This window comes from Vanellus vanellus (genome assembly GCF_965231255.1).
Source record: "Vanellus vanellus genome assembly, chromosome: 6".
Lineage (NCBI taxonomy): Eukaryota > Metazoa > Chordata > Aves > Charadriiformes > Charadriidae > Vanellus > Vanellus vanellus.
Genome location: NC_138911.1, coordinates 33,458,552 through 33,481,896, shown reverse-complemented (window position 1 = coordinate 33,481,896; position 23,345 = coordinate 33,458,552). Strand labels below are relative to the sequence as shown.

Here is a 23,345-nt window from a genome sequence, read left to right as displayed (position 1 = left end):
TTATCTTTCTGCAGGACCGAACCAAATGTCATCAGCTGCTCCTCTGCTCTAAATAAGCTGTGATCTACTTCTGAGCTGTGAGGTAACATGTTGCTTGCTTTGATTTTCAGTTCTCCCTGGCCTGCAGCTCAATATCAAAAACATCAAATATGCCTCATCTGAAAGGCCCATACTTTTTACTTGTGTCCCAGGGTTTAACTTCTGTTCCCACAGAAATCCAGCAGTAAAACTCCTTCTCAAATAAACAGAAGCTTAAGCAGACCCAAGAAATACCTCTCGTGCCTCCACCCAACTTGCTGACTTAATTTTCCATGCCACAATTTTAAACCACTGATAAACTCCATTGACTTTCACAGACTTTGGACTGGAACCATAAATGGATAAAAATGGATAAAAAATATCCATACACAGATGAATGTCTTTTGAAAAAAAAAATATTTTTTTTTTCTTAGATTGCACATTCAAAACTTGAGCTGCACACTGCACAGTATAGGAACAGTAGTTTGCCAATCCAATTACCACCATGTAGGTGTGCTTTGATTAGTTCAGCTGTAGCCCCAAGGTGTCAAACACAGTCAGCAGCAGGAGATGGACCCCAGGTGTAATTACAGTCACTGGCCAAGACACGTCTCCTGGGCTGTGAAACGTTCTCATCTATGCTGGAAATGCCCCATCAGAGGGAGGTTTGGACAAAGCCTTCAGGTAGACTGCAGTAGACCTTTAGGGAAAAAACTGCTGTTCCAGTTAGAGACTGTGTCTGCTCATTCACCCACCACCTTTTGCCTTCTTTCCGCTGTTTCCCAGCTCTCCCCATTCGCCCTCTGCTAAATGGATCAAGCACTGAACTTCAAGCACAGTGCTATGACGTGGGGAGCAAGAGCCCTCATGCCCATGCTGGCAGGCTTTCTCTGCAGCCCTGAAGGCTACAAACAAGATGAAAAGTTGGCTATGCTGGAGTCACCGCAGGTTTGGTGTTTTTTTTCCAACTCTAGTGCTGCCAGGGAGCAAGGGAAGTTTTGTGCAGGCTGCGTTTGGGCCACTGGGCATCTCTTTTCTAGGTCTTTGCAACTACAAGGGCACACATGGACCACTGCTGTACAAACAACACATGAAGAAGACTGGTTTTTATGAAGGACTTTGTCCAGTGTTACAGCAGGATTGGTTTCACTGTTCAAACCCATTGCTGTTTCAAGGACGAGGGTGAAAGGACAGACTCCTAGCTGAAAACGGTAACACAGCTGTCTTTCCCCCAGCTACTGATATTTTTAGATTTTGGGATTAATTAGTGCTTTTCACCAACGGATATGTTTTACTTTAATAACCACTCAAATAAATAAATAAATAAATAAATAAATAAATAAATAAATAAAATAGTACTTTGTGCTTTGTTAGCATCATTTGTCCGAAGTCTCTGAAGCGTTTTGCCGAGCCGAGTGTTGCTATTTCCTGCGAGTCCCAGCAGTCCCAAGAGCCTGACCCTGCTTCCGTTTATATCGATAGGAGCAAGCCCAGCCCCTGAGGACTTGCCTGGCGTTACACAGTGAGCCAATGACTGGCAGAGCAAACATAGCTCAGGTGCCCTAATTCCTACTTTCACACCGCCTGCCCTCAACAGCACCAATCGTACCACGATTCAAAGAAGAGCAAGTTCCAACAAAATAAAAAAAAAAAACACCCTACTTGCTTCATTTTCCACATTGTTTGTATAATATCTCCAGCCTTGAGGAGCACCAGGGTGAGCTTGGTCTACTGTTGTTGCTGCTGTTCATTTAACACCTTACTTAGAGCCTTCTAAGAAGTTTTTGACCTGCTGTCACCTGAGAAATTCTGGTAAGCAATCCGTGCATGCAGGACTGCATGTCTGTGCCATGTGTCAACCTTCTGGTTTTATCTTCTACTGTGTTGTTTGCCAGAGACACTCGCAAAGAAACAAGATCCTGGTTGTTCTTGCTGCTTCTCCCTGATGTTCCAGGTCCAATGCCATCACCACAGCAACACAGCACGGCGTCACGGATGGTGGAACAGAGAGCTGGCGCTGCCCAGAGCCAGAAGAACACAGCAGGAAGTGCCTGGTTTGGATGTATGCTCATAACTGCAACCCAGCAGAGAGTAAACGTGGAAACCTGGAGCAGAACACTGTCTTATTTGAATGCTGTGCATGGGGCATAGGTAGGCTTTTCACATTTCCAATGCATCAATGGCAGAAGGACTCAGTTCCTTCTAGATGGTATTAAGAGTTATGAAAAAGCCATGATCCTCATCTAAGAGAATCTGTAATGTACCTTATTTTGTGCATCTACTCTTTCTTGTGCCCTGTGTAAGAATACAACTGTTAGCACCAGTGGACAGATAAATGCTGCCCTGCCCGGTAGACGATGATAAGAGCTGGGTGAACGTCTCATTGTGTACAGTTCATAGAACCATTACGTTGGAAGGGACCCCTGGAGGACACCTGGTCCAACCTCCTCCTCAAGGCAGGCCAAGTTGGATAAGGTTGCTGAGGGTGTCCTCAACTTTTGAGAATTCCCAAGAGTGGCAATTTCTCTGTGCAATCTATCTGCAGGTTTCCATTTACAAACAATCCACGTTTGTCACAAAGGCCAGATTCCACAGGTTTGTTCATTTTTATATCTTAATGAACAAGTGGGTTGTGTGGGTGCCCACCAGTTTGTGGACTGCCCACAAACTTCTCTCCTTCTCCCCTGTCCTCCAAAAGAAAAGAAGAAATTGTACAGACGTTTGCAAGAGAAACTTTGAAAAGAGAAGGGGATGTAAGGATACTGGGAGGGGCAACACTTGCAAACAGCAAAAGTGAAATTGTGTTTGTGAGCACTTCTAACAGCTTCTGCCCAGCTCTGATCATAACGTCTACTTACATGGTGTTACGAAGTCTTGATCTGTGCTTTCTCTTGCTCGGTACCAGCAGCGAGCGAGGGGCACCCCGGGGAGTACGGCGTTCTGTACTCCAGCCCTCCTCACTGTCAGCATGGGAGTGCAGCGGCTTTGAAAATGCAGTCCCGTAACTTAAACCACGCTGCCTGTCACTCAAGCCAGCATCAGCCAGGGCGGTTTTGGTTCTTAGCCAGTAGGCTCTAGTAGTCAGTAGTCTCTGTTGTCTGCATTTCCAACTGAAAAGAGTAGCTGTAGTCAGCTCCAGTGTAGACAATCAATAGCTAACTCACAGGCTTCAAGCAGACTTCTACAGCCCTCTGAGAAAATGCACGTGCTTGTGGGGTGGAGGACACAAAAGCTCGCTTCCCCGCTGTAAAGATGACTGAAGTCAGTCCTTAAAACAGGCCCAGAACAAAAACATATTTTAAAAAGTATGTGAAATAGCTGCCACGTTTTTGTGCGGTACCCTGTTCCCCCAAAATAAGAAATTAGGGTGGTGGTGGTTGTTTTTTAAATGTTAATGCGGAGGAGCTTTCTGATGCATTATGATGGACAACCTGTGATGTATCCCCACTTGTTCTTGACAAGATCTTTCATTTCTTATTCAGGTGGGCATGCAGTTCTGCTTCGAAGGCCATCTTGTCAAAGGTGCGCATGTTTGTCTCCTCCCGTACCTTTTCCCGGACATGGAAGGACGCCCGAGCAACAGACCTGGCATTTTCTAAGACAGTCTTCTTCTCCTTGAAGATCTGCTCGCTCCTCTCTAGCTTCCTCTCTATAGAGAGGAGGATTTCCCTGCGCCGTAAGTCCTCGTACTGTTCCACTTTTTGTTTGTTCATCTTCTGCACTTTCTCCTTCTCCAGACGGCTCAAGACCACCTTGCGGGCTTTTTCTTGGACGACTTCTTCAGCCACCTGGGCAGCATGCTGGAGCTTTCTCTCTGTCTCCCTAGCCAGGGCTTCCAAGTGTTCCTTCTGTTCTCTTTCCTTCTTCTCTGCTGCCAGTTTGGCTCTCTGGATCTGCATGTCCTCCCGCCGGGCCTTCTCCCTCAACTCCTGGTTCCTCTTCTCCACTAGCTGCTCATAGTTCTCCTGAGCCTTGGTCAAGCTCATCTCCAGGGAGGCCTTCAACATTTCCTTCTCTTCTGCCTCTTGCTTGGCCAGTTCCTTGAGCAAGGCCTCATGCTTCAGCTTCTCTGCTTGATTGAGCAGTTTCTTCTCCTTCTGCAGCTGCACCTCCTTCTTCAGCCTCTTCTGCGCGGCGGTGGACAGCTTCTCTTGCAGGAGCTGCTCCTCTCGCTCCCGGTGCTCCTTCTTGCCCTCCTCCTTTGCCTTCAGGTTGTGCTCTTGATGGAGCTTCTTCTGCTTGTCCTCCTGGACGGCCCTCTCCAGCCTCTCCCTTCGCAGCCGCTCCTGCTTCTCTGCTTGCTCCCGCCACCTCTCCTCACACACCAGGCGCTGCCTCTGCTTGAGCAGGGCAGCCTCCTCCTGCTCCTGGCTCAGCCTCCCCCGCCGCTTCTCCACTTGGCTCTCCCACATCCGCTGGCCCTGCAGGAGGGCCCTCTGCTTCTCCTTCTCCTCCTGCTCCTTCCGCTGCTCGGCCAGGCGCCGCTGGCTGTCCCACTGCAGGTGGGCCGCCTGACGCTGCTCCCGCAGGAGGTTCGCCTCCTGGTGCTTGGCGATCATCAGCGCCGCGATCTTCTTGTCCCTCTCGGGCACCTCCGAGAGGCCCTTCCTCCTCTTCACCTCCTTGACGATCCTCTCCACCCTCTGGGTGGTTTGAGGCGAGTGGCTGAGGTCACCCAGGCTGAAGCTGCGCCCCAGCAGGGACCCGTTGGCGACGGCGGCGGTGGCTGCCCCCCGGCCCCGGCCGCCCCCTTTGCCCCCGCGCTCCCGCAGGCTCTCCCCACTGTAGGAGGACGATGCCCCCGACTCGGAGGAGGTCTTGCCCCAGCTGCCCTCACGGCGCTTCTGCAGCGAGTCCAGCGAGTGGCTCTTGGCCTTGGCGCCCCCCGACCCGCCGGCCTTCCCCCCGCCATGGGGACGGGGCCCACCGCCGGTAGCGGCGGTGGCGGTGGTGGCCCGGGGGGTGAGGCGGGCGGCGGGCGAGGGCGGCAGGCTGCCGAGGGGGGCGAGGATCCGCCTCTTCTCCTCCCGGATAATCCGCTCCCGCTCCTCCCGGCACTGCTGAAGCTTGCGGCGGCGCTCCCGCTCGTAGGCCTCGTAGAGGCCGGCGGCCACCCGCATGGAGCGCCCGGGGGCCTCCCGCAGCAGCTCGCCCAGCGCCCGCGGCAGCAGCTCCACCGGCCGCACGGCGCAGCGGGCGCAGGCCTCCAGCGACCGCGGGCTGGTCAGCACGTACCGGCTGCCCTCCGCCGCCGCGCAGTCAAAGTTGTACAGGTCCAGGTGCAGCAGAGGCGACTGCTCCCCGGGACGGGACGGCTCTCCTCCTCCTCCACCTTCCGCCGCCGCCGCCGCCGCCGCCGCCGTCCCCGTCCCCGTCCCCCCCCCGCCGGGTGCCGGGCAGGGCTGCGGGGGAGGCTCAGCCGGCGGCTCCACCATGGCTCGGCCTGCAAAGGAGAGAGCGGCGGCGGGTGAGCGGGGCGGCGGGACCGGCGGGGCGCACCGACCCCTTTTGTCTCCCCATGGGAGGCGCAAGGGCAAGGGCGGGCAGCAGGAGCGGGAGAAGGGGCGGGGGGCGTTGGGGGGTGGGGGTGCAGTTGGGGTGTGTTTGTGGAGGGAGGGGGGCAGGTTGCGTGGGGTGGTTTGGGGGGGGGCAGTGGAGGGGGGCGACTTGGAGGGGGGGAGACGCGTTTGGGCGGTCACTGGGGGTGTTTGGGAGCGTGTGCCCCGGCCCGGGGGGGGGGAGGGGGAGATGATGGGGGAGCCTTTAGGGTGCGTTTGGGGCGATGGGGGCGTTTGGGGTGATGGGGGCGTTTGGGGGCGTTCAGAGTCCCTGCAGTATGTTCGGGCTGTGGGCGCAGGCGTGTTTGGCGATGAATGGGGGGTGCCGGGGGTGCACGGTGTCTGCCTGGGCCAGGGGTGGGGCAGTTTGGGGGGGGTGGAGGGGTGGGTGGAGGGGTATTGGGGCTATGAAGGAGGATGCCTGCGGTGCACCGGGCTCGGCAGAGCGGCGGACGGGGGTGTCCGGGCTGTGAATGAGGATGGGGGTGCACGGGGCTGTCGGGGTGCAGGATCAGGACCTGGACCGGGACATGCCACCCACCCACCCTCCACCCCCTCCCCAGGACGGCGCCCACAGCACAGGACGGAGCCCTCCGACCGCCCCGTCCCCGCGGCACTCACCGGGCGGGCGCGGCGGGCAGCCCCGCGCTTTGTCTCGGTACCGGCAGCCGCGGGGATCAGGCGGGCGGCGGCGGCGGCGGCGCTGGCGGCGGCTTCTCCATGGCACCCCGAGCCCCGCGCGGCGCCCCCACCTCCGGGCCGGCGGCGGGCACGGCGGCCGCCCGCAGGCTGCGGCGCCCCGCGCTGCCCGCTGCAGGCCCCGCGCGGGGGGCGGGCGGGCGGAGGCGGGCGCGGGGGGAACCCGCCCCGCAGCCCCGCGGCGGGGCCGGGCCAGGCCGGGCCGGGGGGCAGCGCTGCTGCGTGGCGGGTGGGGGGAGAGTGAGGAAGTGGGGGGGGTCCCCGCCACCGCGGGGGACCGGGCCGGGAGCTGCTGCGGCGGGGGCGGCACCGGGGGTGGCTCGGTCGGTGAGCAAACGCCCGGCCCGCCAGGCGTGTGTCCTTCGCTGCAGGAGTCCTCCATCCCGGCGTTCGCATCCTGCCATCCCGGTGTGTGCATCCCTCCATCCCGGTATCCGCTTCCCGGCATCCGCATCCCTCCATCCCAGTGTCTGCATCCCTCCATCCCGGCGTTTGCATCCCTCCATCCCAGTGTGCACTTCCCGGCATCCGCATCCCTCCATCCCGGTGTGTGCATCCCTCCATCCCGGCATCCGCATCCCTCCATCCCGGTGTCTGCATCCCTCCATCCTGGTGTGCGTGTCCCTCCATCCCAGCATCCGCATCCTGGCATCCGCATCCCTCCATCCCGGTGTCTGCATCCCTCCATCCCAGTGTGCGCATCCCTTCATCCTGGTGTCCTTCGCACACCTGCCTCTCCACACACTTGCCTCTCCACACCTGCCTCTCCATGCACTTGCCCCTCCGGGCACGCATCCTTCCCTGCAGGCCTTTGCCTCCAGGGTTGTGGCCTCTATTTTGCGCTGTGCCTGCACACAAACAACCCCATCCATATTCACAGTTAATATAAGCAAGGATAAAGGGGGTGCAAGAACGAGGAGGAGATGCTAACCCACTTTTACAGATGGCAAATTGAGCCACAGGGAGATGAAGGTGCCTGCCTTGGGCTACCTGGGGAATTTGTGCCAGAGATGGAAAGGAAAAGCCCAGTTCTCAAATTTCAGTGCAAAGCAGTTTCCAGCCATGAAACCCTATTCCCTTTAGTGCTAATGCAAGCTATTGCTTGCTGCAGGAATGTGTCAGGACTGAAAAAGAGGGAACTAGAGCAATGCTGTAGGCAATACAGTACACCTTTGCAGGCACCCACTTTGAATGGGCTGTTTGCAGTTATTCTGATGGATCCCCTGTTTCCACAGGGATCCTGGGCTCAACAGCCACAGCTGGGTTGAGGAGTGCCCTGCTCTAGAAATACTGTCCAGCAAAAAGGGGAATGTTGTTGATTGTGAAGCTGCAGAGCTTCTGTGCCACATAGTGGAGCAACTCAGATTTTGTAGCAAATGCACCATTAGCCACTGTGTTACAACTTCAGTGCTTTTCAGCAATTTAACCTCTATAGGCTCAGCTTAATCTGCTTTGCTTTGATAAGGAAGTACATGGCGCTCACCAAAGGACTTCCATGATGGCCCAGGACAAGAATACAGAGCAACAGAAGGACCCAAGGAAGGTCTAGGGAGTCCTTGGGAGAAAGCTGAAGAGCTGCAGGTTGGTTGTGGTTTCCTATTGTACAGGGAAAGACTTTGAATCGTGCTCATCCCTGTTGCTGATGAATGCACACAAGTAATGATGCATCCACAGTGAGTGGGCAAACTCCACCAATAAACCATATTGACTAATCTGATCTCATTCATTCATCATCATCTTAGTCTGCAGGGGATGGTTATAAAGCTTGGTAATTAGCGATGTGAAAAATCCTCAGGCCGGGGAACAGCTCTCTGCTGTCTGAAGAGACCAGCTCACTGGCTGATGGGACTAACCACTAATACTAGCTGCAGCACCAGAGCTGTCAAGCCGTGACTGTGTTTCCTCCTCATGGAAAATATTAAGCTGGTAAGTGTATATGCCAGGTAAGGTGTGGGCTTCTTGGGGCTTTTTGGCAGGTTGCTGTTTCAGCGTCCAGTGGGGCTGTATTTTGGCCTTGATCTTTCAGGTTTCCTTGTGGATCTTTAGGAGTCCTGTAAGTGGTCTCCCAATGCAATTGGAAGGGGATTTATTGGGAGGTTTTAGAAGCAGCTGGATATGACGTTAGGAGACATTAACACACACTATCCAGACGTGGAGTCATAGCCCTCCCTCATCAAGACTAAGGGAGATTTGGGATGGGGCAGGAGGAGATCTCTGGAGGAGCTGAAGAGGATCGCTGCTAGTGAGTCATTTTCCCACACACAATTGTAAAATCTAATTCTCTGTTGGCTGGAAGTGTCTAGAAATCTATGCACTCAGGTGAAGCACTACTATAAGGTTACACTCCTTTAATAAATGTTTTCCTTCTTTGCATAGCTGTTAATGACAGCAAGAGATGTCGGGCAGTGGAAAATTGGGACTGCAGATTGTGGGGGTGGAAATATTTGTATCATTTCAATAAATTCTTCTGTATGCTCTTCATTGCGCATGTATTAATTACTTTCTTCCCATCCAACTTTAAAACTGCCTGTCCCTGGGTTTTTCCCTGCTCTCCTCGGGAGAGCTATTTCACAACCTACTAGAGCTCGTTGGTAAAATGTTATCAGTTGCTTTCAACTTTGTTTTTTCCTCTCTTTGTTTTATCTCCTCTAGTAAGTAATTTGCCCTCCTTCCTGCTTGGGTTTAGGCCTTACAAATGTTTGTAAACCGTTTCCATATGCCCTCAGAGCCAAGGAAAACATACCGTCATTGCAAATCAATCCCTTGTAGTTGCACGACAAGCTATCCCCTTTCTTCTGACCTCCTCCCTGCACCTCAGGCTCTCCCAGTAGCTGCTGCCCAGAGCTGCACAGTGGGCTTCTGCCCAGCGCTTACCTCCGTGCTGCCTGGCACAGGGTAGCTGTGTGCACAGCTCTGGTGCCGGTGCGTTGCCTTCCTCCTCTCTTGCCTCTCTTCATGTCCCCTTCTCTAATTTGCTAGCTCTCCTAAGGTTTACTCAACGCTGTTTGACTTTCCAGAAGTGTTCCCCCCTCTGCTACAGGGAACGTTAGTTGGTGAATTATTTCCTCCTTGCTAAATTGCTTTTGTTTTCCAGGTTGAATCCTGTCTCCATCTAGTTTGCAATTCCTAGTCTCTCTTTCTCAGGCTCTGTTTACACCGTTGTTGGGAGGACCCTGACCTAGCTATTGTGTAGCTACTCCAGCTCTCAGCCTACTCATTCCTGTTTACAGTCCTCCTGCTTTTGCACCTGAGTATTCCTGCTCCTTCCTGAGCCCAGGGGATAAGGGGAAGGTGACAGGCTTGGGGAGAGGAGAGCAAGGACCCCTCTGAGACAGTTTTAGGCTCCAGGGTGCTGATATCTCCCAGGCACAGGGTCCTTCTTTTTCTAGCTGCTGATGGAGCACAGGAACCCAGCGCTTTCCTGAGCGTGTTTCTTCCCTGCCCAGAGGCAGCTCCTGCACAGGCACACCAGAGCCTCTCCAGCACAGCCTTTTTCTGTCAGCTGGATGGTTTAAGAACTAGTTTAAAACTTTAATGAGGCGTTGGTCTAAGGTCTTGCTGATCCTCATCCCCATGATACCCTTGGTCCCTCCCCAGTAAACAGCCCCTTGCCACATGCCATAATCCTTTGTTTACAGTCCTGCAGCCCCTCCAACTGAGTGATTTTTCAGCCCTAATGCTGCACATAAAGTCCTGTGAGACTTTACAGGCCTGGTAGCCAAGGGCTGAAACCCAGCACATCACAACGTCAGTGTAACAACCCGAATAAAGCCAAAGTCCTCTGGGAGATTTCGGTGTTGGCTCCTTTCCTCCGTTCTCGTGCTTTGCCTTTTGCTTTTGTCACTCCCTGCTTCTGCTCTGCCCGCAGCCCCGACACGGGCTGCCTTTCCCTTCCTCTGTGGGCAGCAGGATGGGCCTTTGCTTTCCTCCTTCTGCTGCCACAAACTGCCTGGTGGGGGGACTCAGGCGAAGCCTCCCTCCTCCCCTGGGTCATAGGGGTTGTTCTGCAGCCCCCTGCCAGGCTGTTCCAGTGCCGTGAGTGTGCAGCAGCATCCTCAGCGACTTCAAAGCAACTGCCCAAAGCCAAGGCACCGTCCCCACCGCTCACAGCCCAGAGGCTCTGCTTAATGTTGTCATCTGTGCCTGTGCCTCAGCCACTTCATGCGAGTCTCTAGGGAAATGGAGCTTCTGGCTGCGGCAGACGCACAGAGCAGGGAAGCAGAGAAGAGATGGGGCATGAGGAGGGAACTGGAGATGGTGACATATGGTGAGGGACAATGCAGAGGGCTACTGCCAGAAGCAAAATGTTTGGCAGCCACTGGGGACAGACTTGCACTGCAAATACTACATCCTTCACTCTGATTTAAGGCCGGGGTCTAAGGCCAGCACGTGAACTGTGCTGACAGTGAGTTGTTACTAGTGTTCATCTTGCTGGGTGACTCTATGGTGTGTGCTGTTTGGCATCTCATCAAAAATGCTTGGTCCTCAGGAACAAAAAAGTTTTGTCGGTCTCTGGCTGAAAGGATCTCCAGACAGTTGGTGCTCTCTTTGTTCAGGACTGGCAGCGGTGTTGCTGCACAGGTGCTCTCTTGGGGACACGCTGAACAGCTCTCTATCTTGGCTTTGTGCAAGTTTGGCACATCTGCAGTAATCTTTGTATTTGGGTAAACCTATGCAGTTACCAGGGCTGGCAGAGAAAATTTTGAAAATGAGGGGAAAAAACCTTGTGACTACATATTTCCATGGAAACAAGTATAGATGTGAGAGTAGCTTTTATTTGCTTTTGGGGATATTCTGCTGTCAGTGGTTATTTCTGGAGAAATTAGAATACTGGCACATTTTGGCTCAACCCAAATCTGAGACGTAGCTGCTGAACCTCATGCGCTCAGTTCTCCTGGTCAGGCTTGGCTTCTTATGGAGAGCTCATGAGTCATGAGAGAGTTATGGAGTCCTTGCACATGGTGAATCATGAAGGATAGATTTGGCCCCAGGGTCATACAGCAAACTTAAGATGAGGTAAACAAATACACGAATCACTTGGAAATTAGTATGAAGAAGTCTTTGTTATATGAGAAGTCAGAGTACACCGTTAGAGTGGTCTGTGCAGGACTGAAAACTACATCTCCATCAGCTACAAATAGTGCAGTGACCCAGAATCGTCTCTAATAAGCAAGTGGCATTGAGTGTAAACTCAACAGGAAGATTGCATGCTAACACTCGTTACATTTTCAAGCTGAAGCTGAAATGCAATTACATTCCCATTCGTTTACTTGAGAACTGTTTGTTTTGAGCAAATGATCAGTCTTGCATGCCGCTTCAGTTTCCAAGCTGAGCTATTTATTCTGGCACAGCCTGGAAATCACGACGTGAAGCTATTGAAGAACAGTGGGAAATATGACATTGCTGGTGACGCTCTTCAGGGGAAGTAAAATGCAAAGTGTAATCAAACGGAAAAAACTGTTAGATTAAGACTGGAGCTTTTGAATTCTTTTAGTTTTAAGTAATCTGAGGTGTTTATTAGCTGAATAGTAACAGTTTCTTTCTCTTTCTGTATGATTTCTTCCTTGACCATGGCATGGATTCTAGGTATTTTTAGGAGAACTGCAAAAATCTCACATCGCTGCTCCTTACCCTATCAGAAGTCATACCAAAACATAATTTTCCAGGGTATAGTATTCAATGTTCCAGTCTAAATATGAGCTACTTTTCCATTCCTTGGTTGTACTTGGTCTTGCCTGGTGGTGCTGTGCCAAGGAGCTTGTAGACAGAGGGAAGGGATTCGCTGTTTGCTTCTGCTCTCATCTGGGAGTGAAGCACAGCGGGGAGCTGGGAGAGGGGTCAAGAGCTGGGAGCTGGACCCTTTCTCGCCTTGTTAACTGCTTGTAGAGAGGTGGGGGCTGACCACTTCTCCCTGGTGACAAGGGACAGGACGAAAGGGAATGGGTTCGAGTTATGCCAGGCGAGGTTTAGATTGGTTGTTAGGAAAAAAATTTTCACTGAAAGGGTTATTAAACATTGGAATAGGCTGCCCAGGGAGGTGGTGGATTTGTCATCCCTGGGGGTGTTTAAAAAAAGAGTAGATGTGGTACCTGGGGACATGGTTTAGAAGTGGTTTTGTCAGGTTAGGTTAATGGTTGGACTTGATGATCTTAAAGGTCCCTTCCAACCTCAGCAATTCAATGTTTCTATGATTATGGAGTGTAAAAGAAGTATATGGGGGCTTTGCACTCCGCCTGCGTGGATGTGCATTATGGCCTGAGGAGAAAGGCAAAGAAGTGTTAAGACCACGATGCCCACCTGCCAAACCCAGAACTGAAAGACAAATGTCACGCTCGTGGAGGCAGAGCGATCACACGAGGGCAGGGTCGCTTCACGCACCCACATTAGGCCCAGCGAGGCGGTCGCCCAGGGCCGAGTTGCCGCTGCTGTTTTAACACCGTTTAACAATAACCTGAGCTACCGAGTCTGCTTTGACTACAGCCAACCCCCTTATGAATAATTCTGCTTAATTACAGGCGAATGTCTGCAGCTGAAGCCTACTACTCCTAATGGTAGGATTAGATTTAAATTCCTCAAAATTATATCTATATCTGCAAGTTTAGACTTTGGAAGGGAAAAACTCTGTTATTATCTATAGCAAGAGCGGGGATTCCTCGTTCCTTAGGCATCAGAGATCATCCATCCTGAACTCTGGAGGCCCTACCAGTTCCAGTGCAGTTCAGATCCCATCAAAACATCCCCGGGAAGGGAAACTGTTCTACCTGAAGAGTGAGAGACTGCAAGTGGAGACAATGGCAAATAGAATTTTCTTTTGCATTGGGCTGATATCTGGGAATAAAGCCAGCTGGAAGACTGCTGGAAGGAAATCTTCCTAACTCTGATCATATTTGCAATCAGGTTTTATGCCAGATGTTGCCTCAGAAAATATGGAAGTCAGCTGACAGTAGTTTTAATATGCAGCTTTGCAACTTGAAAAGGGCTGAGTTTTTGTAGAAAGGAAAGAAAATGAAGATTTATTGCTTCCTTGAGGTGTACAGAGTCACTATACGTAGCCAAGCAATGCAACATCACGTGGAAGAAATAAATGGAAATCCAAGAAGTTAACAAATGTCCCGTAAAAAAAACATAGAGAGATTTTTACAGCTACCCTTCGTTTTGAAGAAGAATAACTCAAGAGATGCCTGACTTTCTTAATGTAAATTTCAAAGTTGATAATGAAAGGAGAAGCCAAGAGTAAATCAGGCTGCTTTTCACAGGAGAACCTGGAAAACAAAGTTCTCATTGGAAAAACAGAGTGCTTGAGGACAATGGGTGTTGGAAAGGAACAGGTTCGGTTCTTCGCTTTGTCACTTTTTTACCTAAATAAATGCTATGACTGGGTACCTTTGGAGATCTGGGCCTCCCTCTTCCATCTGTGAAGAGGAATAATAGCACCTTCCCTCAGCAGTGCATAGCCAATGTGATAATGAAGCCATATATTAAATATATTAGATAAATTTGGCAGCGGGAGGATCTCAAGATGATCGGAAAGTAATTTAAATTAATGACAGGATTTTACAGTGAGGGATATCTTGTCCTTCAGCCTTTTTGAAATGGAATTCCTCAGACAAGCAAAATGGGATCCCCTGTACCTCTTTATTGTAGCACATAAGCAATGATACAGCTACTGTACCACTGAACAGATACTAAAGGGAATAGGATGGATATTTTCCCATAACAGTTTTGTAGAATTGGTGTTTCATATATACGTGTATATAAGTCAGATTCTGCAGTTTCTCTGCTTACACCGACAGTTTCACTGGACTCGGTAATTTGGGTTTTGTTGTACCTTTTTTCCCTGGCTTTTTAGCACAGCATAGGAATGGGATTCATGAGGTGGCGCTGGACAAGCTGGTACAGGTCCATGGCACTGTAGGATACCATGGTGAGATACCTGTGCAGGATGGCTGCTGTACAGCAGTGCTGTGCCCAGGCGAATAGTTCCGCTGGGATCTGGGCGCACCTCTCTTGGACAAGGGGTGATTGCCACTTGCAGGGGGGGCTCTGGGCCCCTCCATATGAAGCAAATGCCAAGAAGGTCAATGTGATCTTCGGGTTTACTGGGGCAAAGTGTCTCTGGTAGACATGAGGGAGTGCACCACTGGTTTGTGAGGTACCGAAGAGACCCTGTCTGGAATGCTGCTTGTTATTCCGGTGTTAGGAAATCCTGCAGGCAGGACTTTGGTGTTAAGAGAGATTAAATGAAGTTTGAGACAGCGGAGCTAGTTAGGATGATCAGCAAAACAGTAAGCTAGCCTTAGGGCAGGACACTAAAAGAGCTTTGATCTTTGAGCCTGTAAAATGAAAATTGAGGCAGGATGTGGCAGATCTTCAAAAATACACAAGGAACCAGGCAACCTGCTCAGCCAGTGCCTTCAACGTATCCTGTATTTTGCTGTGCTAACCCAGAGGCATGCTGCAGTCAACCTCAGAAATGCAGACTCTGAAGAAGCCGCTCCGGTGAAAACCAGGGTGCTTTAGTTGTTGACTTCAACATGAGCAAGACCTACAGGAAACTCCCTTTTCCTTGCTCTGAACATTTAGCCCTTAAGTGAAGTGGAATTAATACCATTGTGCTGTGTGGCTTGAATCTAGCACAACTGGAGCAGAAGTCAATTTGCTGTATTTGAAAGAAAATTAATTAAGGCCTCGTTTGTTTCCCTCAGAGAGAAAAGCTCTGGGTAGTTTCCAGGAGATGATTTTTATTACTTTTTTTTTCCTGAGCTCCTTTGGTACAGGCCTATACGTACAGAACAAATGTTGTACAGCTTCAAGCCCCAAATCCCTGTAAGCTCCCAGGCTGCGGGCTGGGTCTTCTGGCTCCCACGATGGCATGACAGTCCCAGCGGCTGCTCCACAGCAGCACGCTGCATTTCAAGCCACAGAAAGGGAAGTTATCTTAATGCAGTCAATATTGGTGGTAGTCCGAGAAAGGAAATGTCATGGCAGGGATGATGCTCATAGCCTGGTTTAACCTCACCTGTCTTTTACCAGCAGGCTATGAACTGTGCGGAGGGAGGGCTAAAGGAATTTGGAGATGAGAGGCTCAGGACCACCCCCTCTGCTCTTGGCATGCTTCAGCAAGGTAGGAAGGTGGATGGTGTGCCAAGTTTTCTGGTTCACTGTTGTTTTGCCCGTGTTGCTTCAGTACTCTTTTGGAGATAAGCTTTTCTATTTACATCTATTCTGAATATTAATAAATAAGTAATGCCCTGCTAAATGTGAAAAAATGTGAGTGGGTTCCAGTGTATGATCCTGGAAGTGCAAGGGGGGCTGGCAGAACAGGAGATGTGTGCAGGAGGGAGTGGGAGGAAACAAAGCAAAACAGGAGAGGTGAACCGTACAGGAGGCTAATGGGCTGTGGGGATTTCAGGAGCACTTGAAAACTGATTAACTGCTGCAGAAATCCCACTTCAAACAAGTTGCCAATGAATAGGTCATATAGATGTTATCAGCAAGAAGGCAAAGGAGCAAGAGAGTGTGTGGCTGTCATGCATGCCCAAGTGGGAGATGCCATTTGCTGGAATCATGCCTGGCATGCTGCTGGCTCCAAGAAACAAAAGGCACTTCTGGTGTGATGCCAGCTACCTGCTGGAATCTGGACATGGGGGATTGATGGAAGCAGCCAAAGGTGAGTAACACTCCTGCATCTCAGTTGTAAGAGTTTCGGAGCTGTCTCGCTAAGGAGAAAAGGTTTGTGAGGGAGCCTTGTGAAGCTCTGTTGGGTTTGTGTGGCAATGTTTGGGTAGCGGGGGTGTTACAGGGGTGGCTTCTGTGAGAAGCTGCTAGAAGCTTTCCCCGTGTCCAACAAAGCCAATGCCAGCCACCTGCAAGAGGGACCCGCTGCTGGCCAAGGCCGAGCCCATGAGGGATGGTGATGGTGCCTCTGGGATAACATAGTTAAGAAGGGGGAAAAAAACCCAAACAAAACTGCAGAACAGCAATTGCTGCCAGGGAGAGGAGTGAGAATACGTGAGAGAAACAACTCTGCAGATGCCAAGGTCAGTGAAGAAGGAGGGGAGGAGGTGCTCCAGGCGCTGGAGCAGAGATTCCCCTGCAGCCCATGGTGAAGACCGTGGTGAGGCAGGCTGACCCCCTGCAGCCCATCAAGGTCCACAGTGGAGCAGATATCCATCTGCAGCCCGTGGAGGACCCCACGCCAGAGCAGGTGGATGCCCAAAGGAGGCTGTGACCCCATGGGAAGCTTGTGCTGGAGCAGGGTCCTGGCAGAACCTGTGGCCCCGTGGAGAGAGGAGCCCATGCTGGAGCAGGTTTGCTGGAAGGACTTGTCACCCTGTGGGGGACACATGCTGGAGCAGTTTTGCTGGAAGGACTTGTCACCCTGTGGGGGACACACACTGGAGCAGTCTGTTCCTGAAGAACTGCACCCTGTGGAAGGGACCCATGCTGGAGCAGTTTGTGAAGAACTGTCTCCCGTGGGAGGGACCCCATGCTGGAGCAGGGGAAGCGTGTGAGGAGTCCTCCCCCTGAGGATGAAGGAGCAGCAGAGACAACATGTGATGAACTGACTGCAACCCCCATTCCCCCATTTCCCCTGCGCCACTCGCAGGGAGGAGGTGGAGAAAAATTGTGAGTGAAGCTGAGCCTGGGAAGAAGGGAGGGGTATGGGGAAGGTGTTTTAAGATTTGGGTTTTATTTCTCATTACCCTACTCTGATTTGATTGGTAATAAATTAAAGTAATTTTCCCCAAGTTGAGTCTGTTTTGCCCATGACTGTAACTGGTGAGTGATCTCACTGCTCTTATCTTGACCTACAAGCCTTTTGTTATATTTTCTCTCCCCTGTCTGGCTGAGAAGGGGAGTGATAAAGCAGCTTTGGTTGGCACTTGGCGTTCAGCCAGGGTCAACCCACCACAGAAGCCAAAAAGTCTTTGGTGACTGAGCTGGGTGCTGAAGGGTGTCTGTGGCAGCTTGTACTTGGAGTGAAGCCATCTCTGTCTTTCGGCTTGCTGGCTGGGCAGCTCTGTGGAGGAGAAAGTAAATGGCATGGAGCAGGTACAGCACGCCCTCCTTGTCCGCAGGAGCACATAGCGCTGGGGAGGAGGACATTGCACAGGATGGTAATGTTACCAGGAGCAAGGATGGGTTGTATCGTAGCCTGAGGTAACATTTTCTCTTAGGCTGTATTTTCTTCTCTGATAGTGCTTAGACTGTCACAAGACCTTTTCCAGCTGAGCACTACCATCAGGAATCATATTTTATCTGTGGCTTCTCTCTCAAAAGGGAAATGAACTTGAAATTGGGGTCATGTTAGATATATGGTGCCTGGACAGACATCGATAACCTGTGAAGTCCATCATGGGATGGAAGCGATGGGCAGGTAGGTGCGTGAGGGTGAAAGGTACCATTTGTTAGTTATGAGGATGTGAAGGGCTGTCATCAGTTTGAAGGACAGGATACAAATTTCATGGCTGGGATTAAAAAGATGTTTCTTTTATCTGAATAATCCAGTGGCAGGTTTGGATCTGGAGAACAGCAACTGTCCCTGTGGGGGGACTACCAAGACATGCAGAACAGCACGCGTTCGCTGCACTAAAAGAGAAATGCTTTGTATTGCTGTAAAATGGGGCTTCTCCCTACGGCATGAGCAGCCCAGCCTCCCCCACCATCCCATTGCCATGGGCTTGCCAAGGGGACCAGGTTGAAACACCCTGTGGGGTGCCCCACTGCCCCCATATATGGACCGCCGTCTTCCCCCGCCCCCCTCACCAGTTGCAGCCTGACCAAATGCCCGTCGGCGTCTCTGCCAGGAAGGAGCGTGTTGATGGTCTAGGACTCCAGTGATACTAATGCTTCTTCTGTGGAATAAAAGCAACATCTGTAACCACCGGATAGGAAATTAATTGTTTAATCAGATGGGGCTGCACAAAATAAGCATGCTTTGACCTTCCAGTGAGGTTTGGCAGCTTTCATGTGTTAAAATGTCTGCTACCCAGGGTTAAATGTTTCAATGAATTATTTCTTTGCATTTCTATTCAAGCAAGCCAAAAGCCTTTGAACATCAGGAAAATTGTTCCAAAATACTTGGGTTGAGATCCTAAGCTTTTCACCTGTGGGAAAGGCACTCTGGTGGTAGTAGCTCCAGAGCTTCCTTTATTGACACATGTAAAAAAAGGAAAATATTTCACCTCCCTGTTCAGAACCTGGAGCCTGAAAAGAATGGGTCCAGTAGGTCACAGGCACTGGTCTGCGAAGAGGGAAGTACCTGTTTTGGGGACAGTTGGTGGCATTTACTTCCTCTGAAGCATCAGCTGTTGGCTAATACCGGCAACAGGATCTTGGATTAGACAGATCCATGGTCTGATGCGGTATAGTAAATCTGATGTAAAAGGCATTAGTCTGTGCGATTCTTGGGACATATAAGATAGTCTGTAAATGCTGATTTCTGTGATTCTGTGATAAACAAAAAAACAAGCACAGTCCCATTAGTGTATCTGAGGCCCCAGAAGAAGAGTGTAGTATTTTTTTATTATGGCTTGATAGAGTTATAAAGCGAAATATGTATGAATGACAATTAAGGAAAGGAAGTATAGCATAGAAATGAAAAAGTACTTCTAAATATTTAAAAACATTAACTGGTTGAACCTGAAAATGTGAGCCAGCCTCCAGTGAGAGCCCATTTTAGTGAGGACTGGCCAGGAGTTGCAGGAAGGTGCGTTAATGCTCTGAGCAGAGGGAAAAGCGTGGCAGACTCCTCACCGCTCTTTTCTTTCAGAGGTGTGTGGGTTTCCGAACTTTCCCTCCAGGTCCAGAAGAGCTGCACCAGTGGGTCAAACCAGAGCAAAATGCAAAGGTGGAAGGGGCAGAGTGAAAATATTGGCCCGTGTCCAAGGTCTCACGAAAAGAGCAGCTGTGTGCGTTGGCAGGTTTGTGTGCGGCTCTAGATCCCGCTCTCTTCCTTCCTGCCTTCAGGCATGTTTTTCTGGGTGACCATGTAGTTTTTTCTTGCTTTTAGGTTTAGAAGTGCTTACAAGGGGAGTATTTATTTGGAATGTTTTGTCATGTACTGTATTCACGTCTTACATCTGATCAAGTGGTGGTAAGCCATTTCTATAGCCTATTACAGGCTTTTACTATGAACGATCACTGTGCTATTGCAGGAAAATAGGAAAAGTAAACTTCCCTCCACCATTCCAGTAGAGCCACGTGTGCTTTCCCCCCACATAAGAGAGAGAAAAGCTCACTCTCCATAGCAAAAGATGAATAATGTAGCAGATCTATAGAAGGTAAGTGTTAATTCGAGGAAGAGAAAGGAAAGCAAAGAAAGAGATCCTTCTCGATTCCCTGGGTGCACTGTTGGATACAGAAGTGCTGTCTTGGGAGAGAAACAGCAGATGAAGAGAGAGGAGGTGGCAAGAAGGCGCAGAACGTCCCCCAACACCTATGGGCACCAAACCCCCGTGAGCGTGCTCTCCTCCTCCAGCAATGGCTCAGCCTTGGACATTGCCACCAACAACCAACAATGATGGAGGCCGGTGTGGCTCGTGCTCCCACAGGGCCTGCCGCCCGCAGGGCCCGGCTGGGAGGGGGGCCCGAGGGGCTGCCGGTGGGTAAGTGGGGGAGACGGGGCCCGGAAGGGGCTGGCAGATGGACGTCTGCTGGAACAACAGCTGCTGAGGGGGGGCTCAGCACGGCTTCACAGCGACATTATCAGTGTCAGAACCTCTCCCTTGTCCAACTTCTGGTACGATTTGGAGCCACCGCAAAGGCGATGGGCACCTCACTGCGACATCAACCCCTCGCCCCGGGAAGGAAGGGGCTGAAAGCGCAAGGAAACGACTTGCGTTTCGCAGCAGCGTTCTCCCCTGCTGCCGCCGGGCCGGCCCTGCCCCAGCAGGAGAGCGGTAGGCGAGAGGGCTCCAACCCCCTCCGCAGCCGCCGTTCCCGGGCGCCGGGCCGGCAGCGGGCGGGGAAAAGACGGGGGTGAGGGATTCGCAGCGTTCCCGCCGGCCTCCACCGGTTTCTCCTTACGGTGGGGCTCCCTCTGCCTACCGTAAAACAGGACCGCCGGCGGCTGCCGGTGAGCTGAGCCGAGCCGAGCCGCCCCGGCCCCGGCCCCGGCCCCGGCCCCGGCCCCGGCCCCGGCCCCGGCCCCGGCCCCGGCCCCGGCCTGCTGGCGGGACGGCAACGCGGCGCCACTCAGCGGCCGCGTCGCGTCGCGTCGTTTCACCGGCGGCCGCCCCCCGCGCGGCCCCTTTAAGGGCCGCCCCGCCCCGCGTGGCCTGGCCACGCGGGGCGGGGCGGGGCCTGGCGGGCTGTGGCGGCGGCGGTGGCGGCGGCGGCGGCCGGGGCGTTGGGCGGGCTGAGACGCCGGGGCGGCCGGGGCGCGCGGCCGCCGACCTTCAGCCCCAGCGCAGCGGCACCGCCGCCCCGCCGCGCGCCGCGCCGCCCGCCCCCACCCAGTCCCCGGTCAGGCACCGGCTTCACCCCCGCGACCCACCCGCCGCTGAGCCGCCCGGTGAGCCGCTGCGGGGAGGGTGAGGGGGAGGGTGTGCGCAGGCCGCTGAGGCGGCGGGCGGCGGCGGCCGGTGCGCGGGGCGGGGGTAGCGGCCTGGCTGCGGTGGGGCCGGGAGCCGGGCCTGCCGCCGTGTGTGTGGAGGAGCGTGCCGCCTACCTGCCGCGGGGGCCGGCAGGCAGGCGCTGGTGGAGAGGCTCAGCGGCGCTTCCAAGCTTCCCCGGCGGGGAGAGGGAGGGGGAGAGCCGCGGGGCTGGTGTCGGTGCCCGCGGGGCTGCGGCGGGAGCCCCCCCGTCCCCGGCCGGGGGAGGGCTTTGGCCGACCGGCCGGTGCGGTTACATAACGTCACCTGAGGGACTCGCGACCCCCCCTGGTGCGGCCGCGGCCTGCCGCCCGGGTCGGGCTTTCCCTGGGGTCTGGCCGCCTTCACCGTGAACCTTCAGGCTGGGTGGACCCTCCTCGGTGTGGGGGTGAACCCCCGGAGGTTTAAAACGCCCAGCGGGGAAAGTGTTTCCTCCTTCCTCGCTCGCGTTTGGAGACGCGGAGGAGGAGGAGGAGGAGAAGCAGCGGTGGCTGAGGCGAAGGAGGTGAAGGCACCGGAGGCGGCAACCGTGAGAAACTCGGTGTTTGGGAGGGCTTCACCGCGGCTTTCTTGTTTGTGGTGCCTCCGGAGCGCCCAGAGGTCAGAGCTGCCCTGGCAGCCGTCTGTACACGTGTGCAGGGCTCGGGCTGAACCTCCGCATGCCTGTAACAAATCTGTCGTAAATCTGCCCCCACCGGAGGACCCAGAACTCAAAAATAGACACTCTGGGCTTTTGATAACTGAAAAGCAGTAGCTATCGTTAAGTATCCCGAAAACTGAGTAAAAGAGGAAAATGATACCATAATAAATATTTTTTATTTCTAATGTATTTACCTAGTGCGCAGAGTAACACAGTTTTTCATCTCTGTAGTGTTCTTTTTAACAGATTAATGCAAATACAGTAGTTTCAAATGGGCTTATTCTCAAGAGGGTTACGCTATTGCTGGGAATGGACTTGATCTCGGTATAGTTACAGTAACAGACTTTGTTGGGTGGAAGGAGGTGAGAGGAAGTAAACACATAAATTAAAAATATCCTGAAGTCTTCTTTGGAACAGTCGAGAGCTAAACAGAGCTGATGGGCAGAGAGGATTTTGCACTTGTCTGGTTGCGCTTCCTAGTGGCTTTTTGTGCATGTTCCCATAAATGCTATTATGTAATGGTGCTTCTCTTGGCAGGAGTCTGTTGTCACCGTAATTCCTGAGGTTTCTGGAGCAATGCAGCTTGTTCAGGAGAGTCAGTGGTCAGAACAATGGGAGGAAGAGTTCTTAACAGGAGGTTTTAACCTCTTTAATTTTCCATGTGGTAGGACTAAGCTCAAGACATCTGGATCTCTTCCAGAGTATCTTTACTGTCCTCTGTTTGTTGTTCGGCTTGTCTTTCTCTTCTGCTAGGCTGCGCTATAGGTATCGGGCACCCGCTTGCATCCTGTGTCAGAGCTGGGAAGATGTTGCCTCTATTTTAGTAATAACAATTTTTCTACTTTTTTTTCTTTTGTTTTCCCTTCTGAACAGAAGCAGAAGTGACATAGTTATTTTCAGAGCACTTAGCTGTTGCTTAGAAAAAAAAAACCCATGAGATAATGGGGAAAGGGGACTTTCCCTAGTCTGCATCTCTAGTTAGAACTTGTCTGTATATGTCAAAGGGAGGCAAAATGCCTAAGCAGAAAGAGAATTTGCATATTAAATGCCAGTGCTCTAAGGATCGGTGCTTTTGTGTCTGCAGTTTAACGTTGATTTCATCCGCTGCCTTCTCTTCAGGTGTCTGTCATAAATGTCTGTGCAAATCTGCCTCCATTTCTTCTTCTCACGCCATGCTATTTTTTGGGGGTATACTTCTATGCAGAGAGAATAAGTTTTTCCAGTATTGTAATCTGGTGGCTAGTTGTGGCACGGGCAGTTTTACAGGTCACACTTCTGTCTCTTTATAACTTGCATGTTGTTTCTGGTGGTGATTCTGTAAGCAAAACTTGGAGAAGAAAATAACTTTTTTTTCCCTCCTTATTTGGAGTTTCATCTGCCCTCTTAAATTGGCTTGTCCTGTTATATAAATGAGTGTTTCATGGACCACTAGAGAAGAGAGTACTGTCCAAAAGCAGGAGGGTATGTTTCTTTAAGGGGCCACTGGGATGAAGGAAATGTGTCTGAAAGACCTGCTACGTAATCTAACTAGCTTTTAAAATCGAAGATGATTGTTATCACTTTATGGTGTTGTATCTCACTGTAGAGCAGAGTAGCACGCGACAAGGGAGACATAACCTCCTCTTAGACAAGTAGTTGTCAAAACCCAGATGCTCTCAAGTTCCTGCTTTAAAGGTTTTTTTTAATATGCAGATGCGTCAGTGAAGTCCGTGTCTGGGAAAGTACTGCTCTGGAGGCTGAAATTTCCCAACCACAGTATTAATGGTAGCAGGGACTTTGGTTCTGTCACCTTCTCTCTGCTTGTCATGGCCACCTGTGGTCTTTGAGGAGGGC

General features: G+C 51.9%; 2 protein-coding genes and 1 long non-coding RNA gene across 3 annotated transcripts in view; 2 read left to right on the top strand and 1 right to left on the bottom strand.

Annotated features, from left to right (window-relative positions):
• Positions 1–3,296: 3,296 nt before the first annotated feature.
• On the bottom strand, positions 3,297–5,484 carry CCDC177 (coiled-coil domain containing 177). The gene has a single exon (XM_082485137.1). It carries the CDS (start codon positions 5,451–5,453, stop codon positions 3,486–3,488), a length of 1,968 nt encoding a protein of 655 aa, XP_082341263.1. The 5' UTR covers positions 5,454–5,484; the 3' UTR covers positions 3,297–3,485.
• A 1,170-nt stretch (positions 5,485–6,654) lies between these two features.
• LOC309673140 lies at positions 6,655–8,130 on the top strand. Its single transcript, XR_014269292.1, has 3 exons — positions 6,655–6,683; positions 7,741–7,856; positions 8,071–8,130. It is a non-coding gene; the product is annotated as an uncharacterized lncRNA (long non-coding RNA).
• Positions 8,131–20,698: 12,568 nt separating this feature from the next.
• Positions 20,699–23,345, top strand: part of SUSD6 (sushi domain containing 6) — an 81,889-nt gene continuing 79,242 nt past the window's right edge. Inside the window, exon 1 of the mRNA XM_082485640.1 lies at positions 20,699–20,793. The gene's annotated coding sequence lies outside the window, so the exon portion shown is untranslated. The remainder of the gene's footprint in view (positions 20,794–23,345) is intronic.